Source organism: Myxine glutinosa, chromosome 8, assembly GCF_964187855.1.
Source record: "Myxine glutinosa chromosome 8, kmMyxGlut1.1, whole genome shotgun sequence".
NCBI classification, from domain to species: domain Eukaryota; kingdom Metazoa; phylum Chordata; class Myxini; order Myxiniformes; family Myxinidae; genus Myxine; species Myxine glutinosa.
The window spans coordinates 41,947,946-41,966,600 of record NC_136268.1 but is presented as its reverse complement, the minus strand read 5'-3'; the positions used below and the strand labels follow the sequence as shown (position 1 = coordinate 41,966,600).

Below are 18,655 nucleotides of genomic sequence, written 5' to 3'. Positions count from 1 at the left end.
CTTTCTGCATGCCAAGCTCTCATAACAAACTATCCAGCCATTGGACGATTCCAGCCAATCATAGTGCACAGTACAACTCAGACTTTGCTGCGCTCGGCATAAGCACCTATTTTTCATTCAACAAACGCCACCTTTCACAGGTGTGGAGAACCCTGCAGCATTGCTTCTTATCAACGTCCTGTCCATCTCCTTGGGAAATACATTCAAGTGGCGTCTGCTTTGACATCCCCTTAAGCCGCATGGAATTTTCGACGATTCCAACCCAAATCTCCTCCACACAAGAGTCATGCCAAGTTCCTATTTGCCAATATATCTAAAGGAATTACAAGGTTAAAATAATTGGGAATAGAGCCAATTGGAGGACGCGGCTTCCTTACTTTAAACAATTTTTTTAATAATCAAGAAAGTGGAGGGTTTCACCCACTTAATCCGCAACTTGGATATCACCTCATTATATTAACCAACCTCTGGAGAAATTAAATGCATTGAAGTCACGAGTCAAGGTAACATTTCATATTCATAAACACTTTTGTTTTACTGTTGATTTCAATAATAACTTGTGGATGTGCGATGACAAGAAAATCTTTTGTATTAAATAAAACATGAAATATTTTCAAATAATACAGCAAAAAGAGTAAATACACTTGCTCCTCGAATAACGTCGAAATTACACTCGTGAAATCCACGACGTTATGTGAAACGACGTTAAATGAATCAATTTATCTCATAAGAAATAAAATAAATATACATGTTAGGTTCCTTTGCCCCCATTAAATGCAGGACATCTTCATCATACTAAAATACGCAATTTGGTGCCTGTCTGACTGACTTTAGATTTCCGTCTGTTTTTCTGTCTGACGATTTTTGACAGCGATACATTCGGTCGTTACTTATCCAATCTAAACCAAACTTGACAGGAGAACTAAGGGTCACACGATGGAGGTTGTAGCGAATTCATCCCCCCCCCCCCCCACCCCCTCCTCCCCTTGCTCTTCCCAAGGGAGATTTCTGTCCAAGGGATTTTTCCACGCCATTGGGGCTGTGCGTTGAGGTGTATATCTGTGTTAAGATAGCTTTATCACGGCGTTTTTCCAAGACCGCATCTAATAACAAAACTAATAATAAAAGCATAATATTAATGTTACTAGTGAGATACCCGTGCTACGCACGGGTGGGAGGCCAGAAGCGAACAGGCAATGCAGATACGGCGAATGCTAAAGCATGAAACCAATAAATTCCACATTCCTGTAGCACCTTCAGTCGCACGTCAGACATGGACAGCAAGTTCGTGAAGGACCTCCATGAAAAACGTACCCGTTCGCAAACAAACGGGTACGTTCACGTATAGAAACATCGATCGTGGGTTCGTGACGAATCTGCATATGGCGATCCGCAAAGTTCACGTTCAGAAAGTAGAAACCATCACGGCATGTCGTCATTTACTTGAACTCGATATCTCTTTTTTCATTTCAAACAACATATCTGCAATCACAAATTAATCACAAAATAAACTTTTAACAACATTGTTAATGTTTCCTTCATTGTAAAAACTACCAAGTCAACAGTTAAAAGGATTTTGAGCCGATAGGTGTTACGGCCTTGGCAAGATCGATGGAGACAGCGATCTGTTAGCTTATACACCGCCCAAATAGCTATGTGGAATTCTCTCATGTAGAGATTAAACTCACGTCGTTTGAACTTTGGCCGAGGTCATTATTTACTTTTAATGATGTTTATATACGAATCAAAAAGAAGATAATTGGTTTTGAGTCGTCCTTGCCGCATATCTCGTGGGATTGTGAGTTGGAGAGACGACCGTGATGGCGGGGAGGGGGTTGGCATTCTCTCAAGCAGGGATTCAACCCATGTCCTTATAAAAGGTCTTTGTCCGAGGTCACCAAATCCGATCGGTGCAGATGATCAGTGCAGCTGTGCAACGATCGATGCAGCCATTTGTGCGGCACCCGGGAAAATAACCTTATGCGGGAGTCCAAACCTGAAAATGCTGGAGGCCAAAGCTGAAATTGGAAAAACAATATACCCTATTTTACTCCAGGAGATCCTATGATTATCCACCCAAAATATCGTTGTGATCGGTTCAGCCGTTTTTACGGCACCCGGGAAAATAATGTTATGCTGGAGTCCAAACCTGAAAATGCTGGGGGCCAAAACTGAAATTGGAAAAACAATATAGCCAATTTTTCTCCAAGAGATCCCAGGATTACCCACCCAAAATATCGTTGCCATCGGTTCAGCCGTTTTTGCGGTACCTTCGAACGGACGGACGGACAGACAGACGGACAGACGGTCGGACATTTGGTGAATTATAGTAAGATTACAAAACAATATTTATACTAATAACTTTGTTGAAATGTTGAAAATAAACGACTAGATTCAAAATATCCCGCTTCCCAAAGGGGTTTCACTGCCTTGAACAAATGCTGTGTTAACGTGTATATATAGCTTATTGCGCTGTTTTAGTGGGAGTAACGTCCCCTAACAGAAGTAAAAATATTATAAACCACAAACATATGATTACCTTAAATGAACACCCCCCCACCCCAATGTTCTTGAGGCCCGACCGTAGATCTACTGTAATCTATATTTCCCAGAGAGGAGAATGACCCTTCCTGCCAGGTTTTTGGTGGAGAACTAGTTTTTGTTCTCCTGCCAGAGGAGAACTAGTTTTTGTAAATTCACACAATTTTCATTGTTTACATATTCTGTATTGTACGTTGTAATAGAGTATTGTAAATAAATGTAAAATAAACGACAAATTACCCTTTTGTAAAATAAAACAATCTACTGGTGGATGGTGGAGAGTGGGAGGGTAGCAAGTCATTGAGATCCAAAGGGTTCTCCCCCCTTCCTCAGCCGACTGGGGGTTCTCCAAGGCTGCTCCCTCCTCTGACTCCCCAGGTTGCTGTGATGTGAAGGCTTCTGCTGACTCAACTTCAAGTCACCATCGCGATTCGTATTTATATTCTCTCCATCTAAATACATATGGCATTTACTGCCACTTCTGGTGGGGATTCCGATTATCTCTATTTATTATAAGTCAAACTAAGATACACCAATTCTGGAGAAATTAACCCATCTGTTGGGATGGGTTCTTTGCTAGTACCATAAAAAACAACATAAATATAATGGGGTAACCTCATCCCCTTTCCTCCTCCCAATCCCCCTCCACCCCAACCACCTCACTACAACAAATCTCACAAATCAAATTCCTTGGAGAAACAATTCTGCTGGCATGCCATAGTAGATTCCAATTCCCATAATATATGTGAAATGTTGTCCATGAGGGTTCTGGTTTTGGATCTCTTCAAGGCAACGCGCAATGTTGTTGCATTCTCTTTTTAAGCCAATTGGAGATATTGATAGCAAAGTTAGTTTGTGACAAATGGAGATATTGACTTACTCGCTGAAGTACCCGGCCTTGCCTTGGAAATTCAATGTAATATGTATTTTAAAACTTTACAGCAAGACAAATTGGGCAATGTTCGCCTTATGGTTTCGTATGAATTACCGATCTTCTCAACACATATTACTCCATCGCTCCCGGGAAAAACCCAGGCAGTGTCTAAGCAACATATTCAACATACTGGGATTGTGGGGATGAGAGGTGTTAGAGGAGGAGGAGGGGGGGTGGGGGGGAGTGTGGGTTGGTCATGGGTATTGCTAGCTAGGGTGACTTTGTTGTTTCATAACAGTTCTCTGTAAAATGTTTTGAACACATGAGCGAACATTTTAAAGACCCGATCCACGCTTGGGTATTTCGTGCAAACCACGTCCAATTTCTGGCAACCCTCAGATCTTTCAGCCATTGGTGTAGCACGAAACCGTCTTGGTTTGTATTACTACAACCACCAAGGACACATCGACCAGGCATATTTGTAGAAATTCAAAAAATAATCGCCGTTTGAGTTAAATTGTACTGCAATGTAAACCGTAACCCACAGCTATTCGTGAAGAAGAAGAAGATTTTGTCTTTTAATCGCAAAATTACCCACTTTATAAATCGGAAATCAGAAAAAGACACATCATATCTATATTGTCACGTATCAAAGGGATAGATTAGCATCGAGGTGGTCTGAGCATTTGGGTTACCTTTAATAACAGGCACATGTGTAAACACTATAATAATTATATTTGTTGACAACGGATCACTGCAACCTCACCATATGATCTTCACAATACGTATTACTCAATTGCTCCCGGGAAAAGAAATCCAGGCAATGTTCCTGCAGGAACGTGTATTTTACTCATTCTTGCAGGAACACTGCCCGGCAGACCCGATCGAGGATAAAGGCTAATTATCTGGTTTTATCCGGGGTCATTTTTTTACATCCAAACATATCCCTCGACCTTCCTCTGAATGAAAGAAGAGGCCATGCAAAAGTAATGGTCAATATGACTGGCAATGTTTGTCATGAAATCCATGAATTATCTGTTGCTTGTTACAGGTTCTTCCACGCCAGACCTGTGGTCTTTTCACACACACCATATTCTACAGGCAGTATCCTGGTGGCCCTGAAGAGCTGGATCGAAGTATTCAGGGTGGGGAGCTGTTCTTCACCCTCCTTTTTAATCCAGTATGTTTGACTCATATATCTTACTCATCTGTCGAATCCCTGCTTCATCATTTAGATCCACCTGCCATTTTTAGTTTTACTCTTTTGCAAGTCCTCACCTCACAGTGATTTAGCTCTTTCACGAGCCTCGATCTGGTATACAAAAAAAACCTTTAGCATTCAGATTGGCATTCACCTGAGTAGAGGTTTATTTATGGCTTGAAATCACTCACCTTACAATTTCTCGTTTTAGTTGTCTCTTTATTCCCAATTGCATGTGCGACAATATGGTGCAGGTAGTGTGCTTACCTGTGAGATGTCTAGTCTGTGTTCAATTCTCGATCCGACACAAAATTGCCGGATTGGTGCCTTGCGGATGGGATATTGCATCAAAAAGTGAAACCTCCCTCCGGTGGACATTAAGCTAAGTGTTCCATTTATTTCCGTTAGTTCTAGGCGTTAACGATCCCACAGGGTATTTTATTATGGAGAGTAGTTGACGTATTGCTTCCACCTTCAAGAAGTTTCAAACTCCTGCTGTCACCTGCAAGGGGTGGCACAACCTTGACGGCCAATCTCGAAATTGACTCCCTGTCTAGTATGCACATGAACAAAGAACAAATTGCATTGTTGGTGTTTGATGTCTGAAAATTTCATCAAACATTTGCTGCGTTTCATTATTACCTCCGCCGTCGTAGGTGGATGATGGAGGTCATGTTTTCACCACTGTCTGTCTGTTTGTGAAAAGGATATATCAAAGTTGTTGAGTGATTCGGACGAAATTTGGTGAAGACGTTAGGTTTGTGACAAGGAGGAAATGATTCGATTTTGGTGAGGATCCGGATCCGGCTATTTAAAAATAATTTTCTATTAAAAAAAATAATTGATGGAAACTTTAAAAATAAATAATAAAAAAAAGGCATTCTTCACCATTGAGAGATAAGAGCAAAAACGATGAATAGCAGGGTATGTCAAAAGGTTGCGAAACTGGGTGGATAGATTGCGTATGTGACAAGGAAGAATTTATCCCATTTTGGTGAAGATATGAATCCGGATTCGGACACGAGATTTTTTTTGAAAGTGATTCTTCACCATTGAGTGATAGGGCCAAAAACTATATATAGCAGGTTATCTCACAGTTAAGACGGATTTGGACGAAACTTGGTGTACAGGTTGGGTGTGTTACAAGGATGAATCGATTCGATTTTGGTGAAGATACAGATCTGGATACAATAATTAAAATAATTATTCAAGTGAATCTTCACCCTTGACTGATAGGGCCAAAAACTATATTTTCATGATACATGATATTCCAAAAAACGACAGGCATGATATTTTAAAAGGTTTTGGCCAACTTATGACAAAACTTGGTGGATGTGTTAGTTAGGTGACAAAAACAAGCCGATTATAGTTTGGTTCAGGTTCAAAACCCATATTTGGCCTATCAGTGGGATACAAAACGTAAACTGTTCAACCTAGCGGAGGTACGCGCTCTACCAAGTGCCGTTCTATATTTGTATGTAAATATTGTCATCTAAGATTCCATTTGATGGAAACTTCTCCCCACCCCAAATGTTCCTTATGTACGTGGTTTATTAAAATTGTTTAAATAAAATTAAAATAAGAAAAAAAATGTCTCAAGAGCAAAATCAAAGTTAGAACGAGCAATAAACGATTGCATACCCTCGGCCAGAATTGTTTTGTGTGATTTTATAGTAGGTATTTTATAGACATACTCACATTCTAATTGTACATACTTTATGGATGTACTCACATTCTAATTGTACATATTTTATAGACATACTCACATTCTAATTGTACATATTTTATAGACATACTCACATTCTAATTGTACATATTTTTATCGACATACTCACATTCTAATTGTACATACTTTATGGATGTATTCACATTCTAATTGTACATATTTTATAGACATACTCACATTGTAAATGTACATATTTTATAGACATACTCACATCCGAATTGTACATACTTTATGGATGTACTCACATTCTAATTGTACATATTTTATAGACATACTCACATTCTAATTGTACATACTTTATGGATGTACTCACATTCTAATTGTACATATTTTATAGACATACTTACATTCTAATTGTACATATTTTATAGACATACTCACATTCTAATTGTACATATTTTAAAGAGGTACTCGGTTGAAAACAAGATATAACGTGTAAATATTGTCGTCTACGTTGGCAAATTATGTGCGGACAAACCAACAGACAGACCGAAATGCAATACACCCTCTTCTCTGGCAAGGGTAATAATTCTTGCATACATTTCTTGAGTTGCAAAAATAACTTTTGTCCCACAGCATGATTCATCAAGTATTACCTCAAGCGAGAGCACAGTAGAAGGTTGCTTGTTATCGCTTTACCTCCGGGATCCTTTTGCAATGTTTTGATATTGAGCAAGTGCAGCAAATATTGCATTTCTTATCATCCCAATCCATTTCATCTATGCACCATTTGATACTATTATCACATAACACATGTAATGTTGCGCGGATTCGCTTTTCCCTGCCACAAGCATAAAACAAATACCGTGCAACTGTTTCCAACAGGTTAGTATCTTTATGACACATCTTTCCAATTACGGAAATGACCGCCTGGGCCTTTACACGTTTGAGGGACTTCTGAAATTCGTGCGCTGCTGGACTCGACTTCGTGTGCAGACACTGCCTCCACTCGCCGTCGCTGAGAAGTACTTCCAGCTTTTTCCATCGGAGCGCAAACCTTTGTGGCAGGCAGGTGGAAACGCATCGCACAACAACATCTTCGCTGGTTGATGCTTTCTTGTTATTTTCTTTTCTCATACACTTATTCACACATTGTTTGCATAAAAACCAACATTGCTCTTGAGCTTTCAGCTTTGTGCTCGAACGTTCCCTGCAAAAAATGTACTGTAGAAATTATACAGAAAATTTATGTAGACATTCTATAGAGCCTGTCTGAAGAAATTATATCGTACTTTCGGACCAATGTCTATAAAACGAAGAAAAAGAAGAGCCACCTTTAGAGGCCATTTCCCCCCGCAGAGCAGGGGTTGGCCTTTTTCGGGCACCGTGGTCCCCTTTTTGAAGCAATGTTTTATGGCCTGCCACCAACCCTGTTAGTCGCCTCTTGCGACAAGCACGGAATTACTAGTGAACTCAATTTGCTGACCTCGGAAGGATGAACAGGCTGAGTCAACCCCCCTGCTAATTCAGCGATCGACCGGGATTCGAACCCAGGATCCCAAGCCGGCACCCTAACCACTAAGCCAACACCAGTGCATGCGGCACCCTAACCGCTAAGCCAACACCGCTAAGCCAACACAATGTCTATAAAACAGTTCCAAGTAAATTTTCTATAGAAATTCTTTAGCATATGGTCTTGAAGTAGGGCCTACTCTAGAATTTCGATAGAACGTCTTGTTAATATTGAACATTAAGTTATTTAATTAAGTTTAATTAATTAAGTCATTAATTGAATTAATTAAGAACATCCATTCTCTGCAGAGTTTTATAATTACCGTCGGACCCCACTGTTCGTGGGGGGATACGTTCCTGGGAAATGCCGTGAATTGCGAAACTGCGAATTGGGGAGCATTGTTTCAATGGAAAAGGGGGTGATGGGTTCCTGAATTGTGAAAATCCACGAATAGCGAGGAACAAACCGCAAATGGCGATGGAAAATCCCCAAATGTTGAGGCAAATCCCGAGAATGTCGATGATAATCCGCGAAGGTTGATGAAAGTCCCGGAAATGCCAAGACAAAACCCGCCAATGTCGGCAATAATCCAGGAATGTCGATAAAAATCCGCGAATATCGATGAAAACCCACGAATAAACGCCATGACATTGTTTCAATGAGAAAAAGGGAGACAGCTAATTGCACTAATAGATACTGTGAAATGTTTTCATTCTGTACAGTAACTCGCAGGGATTACGTGTTGTGCAGCTGGTGGGATACCCGCAAAGCAATGTTTACTATCTGTTGGGATATCCCGTCAAAACATTGCTTACCTGTGAACGGTCAAATACCACGTGAAGCTATTCACAGTGTGAATGGCGGGATACCTCGCGAAAGCCATTAAAATGTGAAACACATGGCAGCGAACACAGGAGGAGGTCATGCTTGCGGCTTGTAGAAGATGTTTTTTTTGCACATGCCCAGCTGCTTTGTGTATGGCTGGTGAAAGATGGGTTTTATAAATGTGTCAAGATCGCAGCTCGTGACTTTTTTTTTTTTTTTGCGCCTCCGAAAAACCGCGATTTGGCGGAACAAAGCCGTGAATAGAATAAAACCGAGAATGTGCGCGACAATTTTCTGCGAATAGAGAAACAGGTCGCATTTTATCAACCCCGCGTATATGCGGAATATGTGGAACCTGCGAATGTAGAAACAGGTCGCATTTTATCAACCATGAATATGCGGAATATGCGGAACCTGCGAATAGAGAAACAGATCGCATTTTATCAATCGCGAATGTGCGGAACCCGCGAATAGTGAAACAGGTCGCATTTTATCAACCGCGAATATGCGGAACCCGCGAATAGAGAGATAGGTCACATTTAATGACCGGCAAATACGCGGAACCCACGAATAGTGGGGTCCGACTGTATTTAAATGGATATTTTAAATTAAAATAGGTCTGTATTTACAGTCACATGAAAAAGTAAGTACATAGTACACCCCATGTAAAGTTTTGACTTTTTCAACATATTTCAACATACAGCTATTTGATCTGCATTTCAACAATATTGATAGATAAAGGTGATATAATATAACAAATATCATGAAACATTTACATTTTGTAGTCCATTGTATAATTTAAATAAACATAAATGCAAATTTCGCATGAGGAAAAAGTAAGTACACCCCAACATTTATCACTACTTCAAATACCTAAAATTAGAATCAGGTGCACCAGCTCAGGTGCAAATTATTAGAACATCATTAGAGAGGATCTTGGAGGAACCTGTCTTATTTAAACCTCAGACATTTCGTTTGGTTTGCTCTTTGTTGTTGAAGTGTGTGGCGTCACCATGCCTAGATCAAAAGAGCTCTCTGAGGCCTTCAGAAAGAAGGTTATAGATGCCCACGAGTCTGGGAAGGGATTTAAAAAGATCTCCAAACAATTTGAAATCAATCTTTCGACTGTCCGGAAGATCATCTACAAGTGGAGAAGATTCCAAACAACTGCCAACTTGTTCAGGCCAGGCCGCCCCAGCAAGTTTAGCCCGAGAGCAGACCGAAAGATGCTGAAAGAGGTCTCTAAGAACCCCAGAATGTCATCACGGGACCTACAGGTAGCTCTTGCCACTGTTGATGTCAAAGTGCACGAGTCTACCATTAGAAAGAGGCTGCACAAATTTGATCAACATGGGAGGTGTGCCAGGAGGAAACCTTTGCTGTCCAGAAAGAACATCAGGGCAAGACTAAAGTTTGCCAATGAACACCGAGGCAAAGACCAGCACTTCTGGAACAATGTGCTCCGGACAGATGAGTCAAAGGTAGAGCTATTTGGCCACAGTACCAGAAGACATGTTTGGCGAAAACCAAAGACAGCATTTGACCACAAGAACCTGATACCAACTGTAAAGCATGGTGGTGGAAATATTATGGTTTGGGGCAGCTTTGCTGCATCAGGGCCTGGGGAGCTCACCATCATAGAATCCACTATGAATTCTTCATTGTACCAGAGGGTACTTGAGGATAATGTGAGGCCATCTGTCAGAAAGTGGAAGCTCAATCGAAGGTGGACCTTGCAACATGACAATGACCCTAAACATACCAGTAAATCCACCAAGGAATGGCTGAAAAGAAAGAAATGGAGGGTTCTGGAATGGCCAAGTCAAAGCCCGGATCTAAATCCCATCGAGTTGTTGTGGGGGAATTTGAAACGAGCTGTGCATGCAAGAAACCCCTCAAACATCGCACAGCTGAAAGAATTCTGCATGGAGGAGTGGGCAAAAATTTCTCCCAGTCGATGTCAGAGACTGGTAGACAGTCATAAGAAACGCCTACTTGATGTTGTTTCTGGCAAAGGGGGCGATACCACCTATTAGAGCCAAGGGTGTACTTACTTTTTCCACATGCGAAATTTGCATTTCTGTTTATTTAAATTATACAATGGACTACAAAATGTAAATGTTTCATGATATTTGTTATATTATATCACCTTTATCTATCAATATTGTTGAAATGAAGATCAAATAGCTGTATGTTGAAATATGTTGAAAAAGTCAAAACTTTACATGGGGTGTACTTACTTTTTCACATGACTGTAACTGTATTTACAGTAAATATTAACTGTATTTAAATATAGAACGTGTAATTAATTATATAGAACAACCAACCTCTCCCCAGAGTTCTATATAATTTATAGGTTCCATAAAAATTATATTGAGTTATGTATATATTCTGCAGAACATTGTTTAAAGGGTTCTTTGATAGCAAAATTAGAGTATGACGATGGAGGCAAGAGAATGTTAAATTATGATGATAATCTCAGGCGCCTACAAACGTCCATTAACTAGTTTGCATAAAGCGCTTTGTACTTTACACTAAACCTTGCAATAAATAAATACAGAAGCATTCTGCGATGTCAGGCTAGCCAAGAGCTAAGCGCACTCAGCTATATAAACGGGCATCCCGGTGTTTCATCAATGTGTTCCGTCCATCAGATGGACGGTTAACTGGGTGTCTCATCTGCCAGCATTAGTTGGTGGACGTTATACATCCCACAGTGTTCTTCGTGAAGAGTAGGCGAGCTATCACCGGCACTGAAGAGATTCCAAATTCCTGCACTAACTCACAGGGGCACCCCAATAATGGCACAGACATGCCCCCAGGAAATGATGCCACCCACAGCCATGTGCTGCATATGAAAGCAGAAGAAGCCGAAGTAGAAGAATCAGTGATGCCAGACGAGTCCTTGATGCTTAATGTCCTTCGATGGAAACTCTGTCTCCTTAACTACCTTACCAGCCCAGAAAATTTGCTAATACTGTTTAGGACATTGCTGAATTCTCTGCCATAAATTGAAGCTGGACAAGCGTTTTGCATCATAAGGTCAGCGCTGAATTGTTTCATTAGGCAAAGCCTCTTAAAAAATGCTGTAGGGTTATAATTCTCACATTCCCTTATTTTACAGCTTTGTATCTGGAACAATGCTTTTAAATTGCATACAATACATGCAGTCTGGTATTTTAAAGTTCTGACATTTATAAATGCTGATAATTTTATCTTTACATGGAGTATCTGGTTTAACTCCTGTGAACATGTGAGCTGCTGGTGTACCTGCCCAAAGAGGGCAGAGAGCTATATTTTGAAGCTCGTGCCCAACATCCAATCAAAATTGAAAGCATCATGCCACTATAGGAATGTCACACGACTTGCGGGAATTGTTTCAGGAGGTTCTTACGTGTGCCTGGTAATTGTGGGTTGTCCGCAGAACCCCTGTGATGATAAACGTCACTGGGAGATCTGGTCCAAAGAGAATTCTTGTGATCGACTTCCACAGCTGATAATCATCGGTCCTCAAAAAACAGGTGAGCCTGCTTTTGGAAACCTGTACGTTTGTTTGTGTTATTATCCCGATGCTTTTTGAAAAAAACCGAGGAGTGGGTGGTTGGGAAGGGGGGGGGGGGAGGGGGAGTATTGCAATTGGCTCTGTTTGTCTGCCTGTCCGTCTGTCTATCTGTTCGTCACGCTCCCTCTTCCTTAACGGTTGTGCAGAAATTCACCAAACTTGGCAGGTATGATTACCACATTGCACAAAGGTGCAAGAGCAGTATAATTTCTGGAACCCCTGGGATGAGGTCAAAAGGTCAAACACCCAAAAAATACAATTCCAGGCACATTTTAAAACGTTTTTGAAATAAAACTTTGAATATGTAATCAACATTGGGGGACACATGAAATATTTAATGATTTTCTTGGATTTGACCTCTAATTCATGCCCCAGGGGGTGGGGACTTGGGGTCACAGGGGACAAAATGGAAAAAAAACCTTTAACTCAGAATTTGATATTGGCTCATTCCTGGTGGAACTTTATGCCCTGCTTCAACTTTGCTTTTGGTGGGAAGCGTGGGGATTTGAGATGGCGTTCCATCGACTTCGCTCTAGTTCTTGTTATGCTCGCCATAGGAGAGGGTATTGTATTTGAGTCTTTGAGTGTGTTACTTGACAGAATATATATATATATATATATATATATATATATATATATATATATATTTGCAAGTATGTTGATCACTCCGGTTTGTGTGTTTGTGTGCTTGTGTGGATGTGTGTTTGCCTGTCCGCTCACTTATACTTGCCTACAGGTCACAATTTTAAACCGATCTTAACGAAAGTTCACCAAATGGTAGATTTCGTGGTCCGACCAAATCCTTTATATATTTGAGATCAGCGTAGGCCAAAAGGTCAACATAGGTCAAAGGTCAACCACTTTTTTCGAATTCCTAAAATCCTCAATTTTCATCTGATTGACTTGAAATTTGAATCGCATTTACATATCGGCGAAATGAATTCAACCACCAACTATTTGTGAGATCAGCGTTGGCCAAAAGGTCATCATAGGCCAAAGGTCAACAACAATTTCAAATTTCTAAAATCCTCCATTTTCATCTGATTGACTTGAAATTTGAATAGGATTTACATATCAGCCTAATGAAACCAACCACCAACTATTTTAGGTCAACATAGGCCAAAAGGTCGACATAGGCCAAATTTCTAAAATTGTCAATTTTCATCCGATGAACTTAAACTTTGAAGACTATTTGCATATCAGGTCACTGAATTCAACCACTAATTATTTTTGAGGTCAAAAGGATGCTCTACTGAGTGCCATTCTACTTTTTTCTGTTTTGCCAAGTGTCACTCTATGAGTGATTTTTCATTTGTTACTTGCCGGAAAAGATTCCGGCAAGTATGTTGATCGGTTGGTTTGTCTGTTCGTCTGTCTGCTTGTCTGTCTGTCTGTGCGCAGCACTACGTCTACACCATTGCACGTAGAATCGCCAAACTTTACACACATATTTGTCTTGCCCTGAAATAGACTGTCACATGGTTTGGCCGCCATCTTGGAAAAACCGAAAAACTTTGCACCTCTATATCTCCGAAAGTGCTGAATAGAAAAATTGAGACATGGCTCATTGTAAAGAACTCTCCATGGGGAATAAAACATGTTAATGATGATGTCATCGGTCACGTGGTTCGGCAGCCATCTTGGAAAAACCAAAAAACTTTGCACCTCTATATCTCCAAAAGTGCTGAATATAAAAAATTGAGACATGGCTCATTGTAAAGAACCCTCCATGTGGAATAAAATATGTTAATGATGATGTCATCAGTCACGTGGTTTGGCCGCCATCTTGGAAAAACCGAAAAACTGTGCACCTCTATATCTCCGAAAGTGCTGAATAGAAAAAATTGAGACATGACTCATTGTAAAGAACTCTCCATGGGGAATAAAATATGTTAATGATGATGTCATTGGTGCCTCCATTATGACGTCATAATTCGACAAGTACAAAACTTCATCCGATCAAGATGCAATTTCTTGAGCGCCATGTCGGCATAAACTGGTGGAGAAAAAAAATAATTATGACATCATCGGTCACGTGGTTCAGCCGCCATCTTGGAAAAACCGAAAAACTTTGCACCTCTATATCTCCGAAAGTGCTGAATAGAAAAAAATTGAGACATGGCTCATTGTAAAGAACTCTCCATGGGGAATAAAATATGTTAACGATGATGTGATAGGTGCCTCCATTATGATGTCATAATTCGACATGTACAAAACTTCATCCGATGAAGATGAAATTTCTTGAGCATCATCAAGGAATAACTTCGTTTAGAAAACAAATAATGATGACGTCATCGGTCACGTGGTTCGGCCGCCATATTTGTACAAAATGGCCGATAAAAAAGTACATTCCGGCAAGTCCTCGGTCTCTGACCGATTTTTCATCTGTCTCTTTGTCTGCTTGTCTGTCTGTGCGCAGCACTACATCTGCACCATTGCACGTAGAATCGCCAAACTTTACACACGTATTTGTCTTGCCCTGGAATAGACTGTGCCAATTTTTTTAACTCTCTCGACCCAAGGCCTCCATCATGACGTCATAATTTGATAATTCGACAAGTACAAAACTTCATCCAATCAAGATGCAATTTCTTGAGCGACATGACGGCATAAACGGGTGGAGAAAAAAAAATGATGTCATCGGTCACGTGGTTCCGCCGCCATCTTGGAAAAACCGAAAAACTTTGCACCTCTATATCTCCGAATGTGCTGATTAGACAAAATTGAGACATGGCTCATTGTAAAGAACTCTCCATGGGGAATAAAATATGTTAATGATGATGTCATAGGTGCCTCCATTATGATGTCATAATTCGACAAGTACAAACTTCATCCGATCAAGATAAAATTTCTTGAGCATCATCAAGGAATGAATTAGTTTAGAAAACAAATAATGATGACGTCATTGGTCACGTGGTTCGGCCGCCATATTTGTCCAAAATGGCCGATAAAAAAGTACATTCCGGCAAGTCCTCGGTCTCTGACCGATTTTTCATTTGTTTGTCTGTTTGTTTGTCCGCAAAAAATAAATATGATTTTCTCTGCAAACATTGGTCCGATTGACAGGAAATTTTCAACATCGATGCAGCTCCACCTGTAGAATGTTGCAATGATAATTATGATGTCATAGGTCACGTGGTTTGGCTGCAATCTTGGAAAAACCGAAAAACGTATGGATGGAGGTCCTCAATGCCAAACAGAAAACTTAGAGCTGTCTCCCTTGACATATCACGTGCCTTCGATACGGTCTGGCACCCCGCTCTGCTCACCAAACGCTCCTCCTTTGGTATCCATGGAAATCTCCACGCATGGCTGGCGGACTTCCTCTCTAGTTGCAGTCAACATGTGGCCCTGAATGGGTTTCTCTCATCTCCTCTCCCTGTTCAGGCTGGAGTTCCCCAAGGCAGTGTTCTGGGCCCTGTGCTTTTTCTGGTCTTCATCAATGATCTCTCTGACTCTCTTGAAAATCCTCTCTATCTCTTTGCTGATGACTCCACTCTCTGCCGCTCCATTCCTCTTCCCTCAGATCGGCAGTCTGCAGCCTCCTCACTCTCTGCAGGCCTGGACAAAATCACAGACTGGGCAAACAAGTGGAACATGTCTTTCAATCCTGACAAATCTCACACTCTTACGATGTCTCTCCGAAAAGACCGATTGGACAACCCTCCCATCCACTTTCTGAATAATCCTCTCCAAGAAGTTCTGTCACTCAAGATTTTGGGTCTCACTATCTGCCATGATCTTTCCTGGGAAAACCACATTTCCAAGCTGGCCCCCAAAGCCAGTTGCCGACTGGGCATCTTCCATCGTGTGAAGTCCTTCCTTGGCACACCTGAGCTCCTCACCACATACAAGGCTTTCATCCGCAGCTCAATGGAGCACTGCTCTCCCCTCTGGGCTGATGCTCCAGCCTCACACCTAGCTCGTCTTCACGCTGTTGAAACCAAAGCGTTCAGAATCATTGGAATCTCCGGCGATGAAGCTATCTCCGAGGGCCTTTCACTTACTCACCGCAGGCAGGTTGGTGGTCTTTCTGTCTTCTACCGACTCCTCTCCGGCTTGCTCCCCCAGCTCTCTCTGGGTCTGTTCCCCATATATTCCTACAGGTCGCACAAGATCTGCCTGCAACCCTCTTATGGTTAAACTGCCAAAATCAAGACTCTCTGCTCACCTTCACTCCTTCATTCCTCTTTTCTCCCACCTCTGGAACAAACTCCCTCACTCTCTTCAATCCCACTCCTCCCTCCAGGTCTTTAAAACAGCTGTTCACCACCATCTCTTATCTTCCCCATCCAAAACCTTGATCTTTTCTACCCCCACTAATTTCACCCCAAATCCACTTTTTTGAAATACCAACTTATTTCCTGGAAGTCCTTGTTGTCCTTGTCTTTTATACTTCTCCCACCCCCCTCCCCCTTCCCACGCCTCCTCCCCCCAAGCCCTCTCCCTCCCACACATCTCCTGATGTCCATGCTCTCAAATGTTGTGTTTGTGTGCTTCCCCTTCTCTCCCCATCTTGTCTACCGCTCCCTCTTTTTATATATTTTGTTTGTCTGTTTGATTTTTTTTTTTGTGATAAATGTTAGCTTTCACGAGCCTCGATTCTGTGCACACACACACACACACACACACAAAAAAACTTTGCACCTCTATATCTCCGAAAGGGCTGAATAGAAAAAGTTAAGACATGACTCATTGTAAAGAACTCTCCATGGGGAATAAAATATGTTAATGATGATGTCATTGGTGCCTCCATTATGACGTCATAATTCGACAAGCACAAAACATTATCCGATCAAGATGAAATTTATTGAGCATAATCTAGGGATAAATTTGTGGAGAAAAAAAAATGATGACGTCATCGGTCACGTGGTTCTGACGCCATATTTTGTTTTAACACAAAAGCCTTAAAAACCACTGAAAACACATCCTGGCGAGTGTCTGCAATCTCTGATTGCTCTTTCTTGTTTTTCTTGTATTGACCTTGCTAACAAACTGTTAGAAGGATCAAATATGGTTTTTCACAATCTTTTCTACAATATCTATAAAGCTTATGGAAAATCTGATGGGTGCTCTGTATTATCAAACATATTTCGACAGCACAGCCAAACTTGCCAATGCACCACTGAACTTGAACTTGCTAATGCCCACTGAACTTGAACTTACGTCGGAGTAATACAGTAAGTGCAGTGTTATGATCAATATCCACCAACTTTTGCAGAAGGAAATTAGTACATTTTGAAGAAGGTCACCTTTTTACGAGGACATTAGTAGACAATGAATAAAGCAATATTGTGAAAGCTTTTTGTGGAATTTGTGATAATAATCTGTACTACATGCCATGGAGATTTTAAAGATCAATGCAAGGGTACTTTCCCACTTGAAGTCTGTGACATCATCAAATTGGAGGATTTTAATGGAAAGCATTTGCTGCTCTCTTGGTAAAGAGCCAGTTGCCAAATGACACAACTCCCGTGTTTCAGGAACCACGGCACTCCATGCTTTTCTTTCGCTGCATCCAGCCCTCACGCCCAGCCTACCCAGCGAGAGCAGCTTTGAGGAGGTGCAATTTTTCAATGGAAACAACTATTATAAAGGCATTAATTGGTGAGTTTGTTTACTCGTTCTTTATTTATTTATTTACAGGAGTGGATCTCGTGGGAGAGCCAAGTTAGAAATGACAGTGGGACAAACATCATGGGAATGAACAAACAGGATAAGAAGAATAGCAAGTAAGATGGTTGGGGTAGGAAAGGTTAATAGGGGGGTAAAAAAATATCATGGGACTGAATTAGGGTTGTCAAGTGATGGCGATACGCTGCTTGATTGAAGCCCTGGAGAGAAGAGTGAGACAAAGCAGCCTCTGGGAGGCAGTTCCATTGAAAGGTGAGGCGAGGAATAAGAGAGTTGAGCTCCTCTTCTTTTGTTACCTCCGCCACCGAAGGTGGATGGAGGTTATGTTTTCACCCCTGTATGTCTGTCTGTCTGTCTGTCTGTTTGTCTATTTGTCAACACGATATCTCAAAAAGTTGTCGACGGATTCAGACTAAATTTGGCAGAGAGGTAGTGTATGTGACAAGGACGAAACTATTAGATTTTGGTGAAGATCCTGATTCGGATCCGGCTACTATAATTTTTTAAATGCTTCTTCACCATTGGTATTAGGGCAAAAAATGATATATAGCAGGATATCTCAAAACGTTGTGGACGGGTTTGGATGAAACTTGGTGGACAGGTTGGGTGTCTGACAAGGAAGAATTGGTTCAATTTTGGCGAAGATGCAGATGCGGATCCGGTTAGTAGAATTTTTAAAGTGATTCTTCACCATTGAGTGTTCGGGCTAAAGTCGACATATAGCAGGATATCTCAAAAAGTTATTGACGGATTCGGACGAAACACAGTGGACAGTTTGTGCGTGTGACAAGGACTGATCGATTCGATTTTGGTGTAGATCTTATTATGGATTTGGATAC

The 18,655-nt window shown here is 41.0% G+C and overlaps 1 protein-coding gene across 1 annotated transcript in view; it reads left to right on the top strand.

The window, feature by feature from the left end:
- LOC137432431 (bifunctional heparan sulfate N-deacetylase/N-sulfotransferase 2) overlaps positions 1 to 18,655 on the top strand; it is a 493,706-nt gene that overhangs the window by 363,389 nt on the left and 111,662 nt on the right. The window contains exons 9-12 of the mRNA XM_068124366.2: positions 4,467 to 4,595; positions 7,168 to 7,350; positions 12,045 to 12,141; positions 17,666 to 17,789. Of these exons, the coding sequence (XP_067980467.2) occupies positions 4,467 to 4,595; positions 7,168 to 7,350; positions 12,045 to 12,141; positions 17,666 to 17,789 (533 nt within the window). The remainder of the gene's footprint in view (positions 1 to 4,466; positions 4,596 to 7,167; positions 7,351 to 12,044; positions 12,142 to 17,665; positions 17,790 to 18,655) is intronic.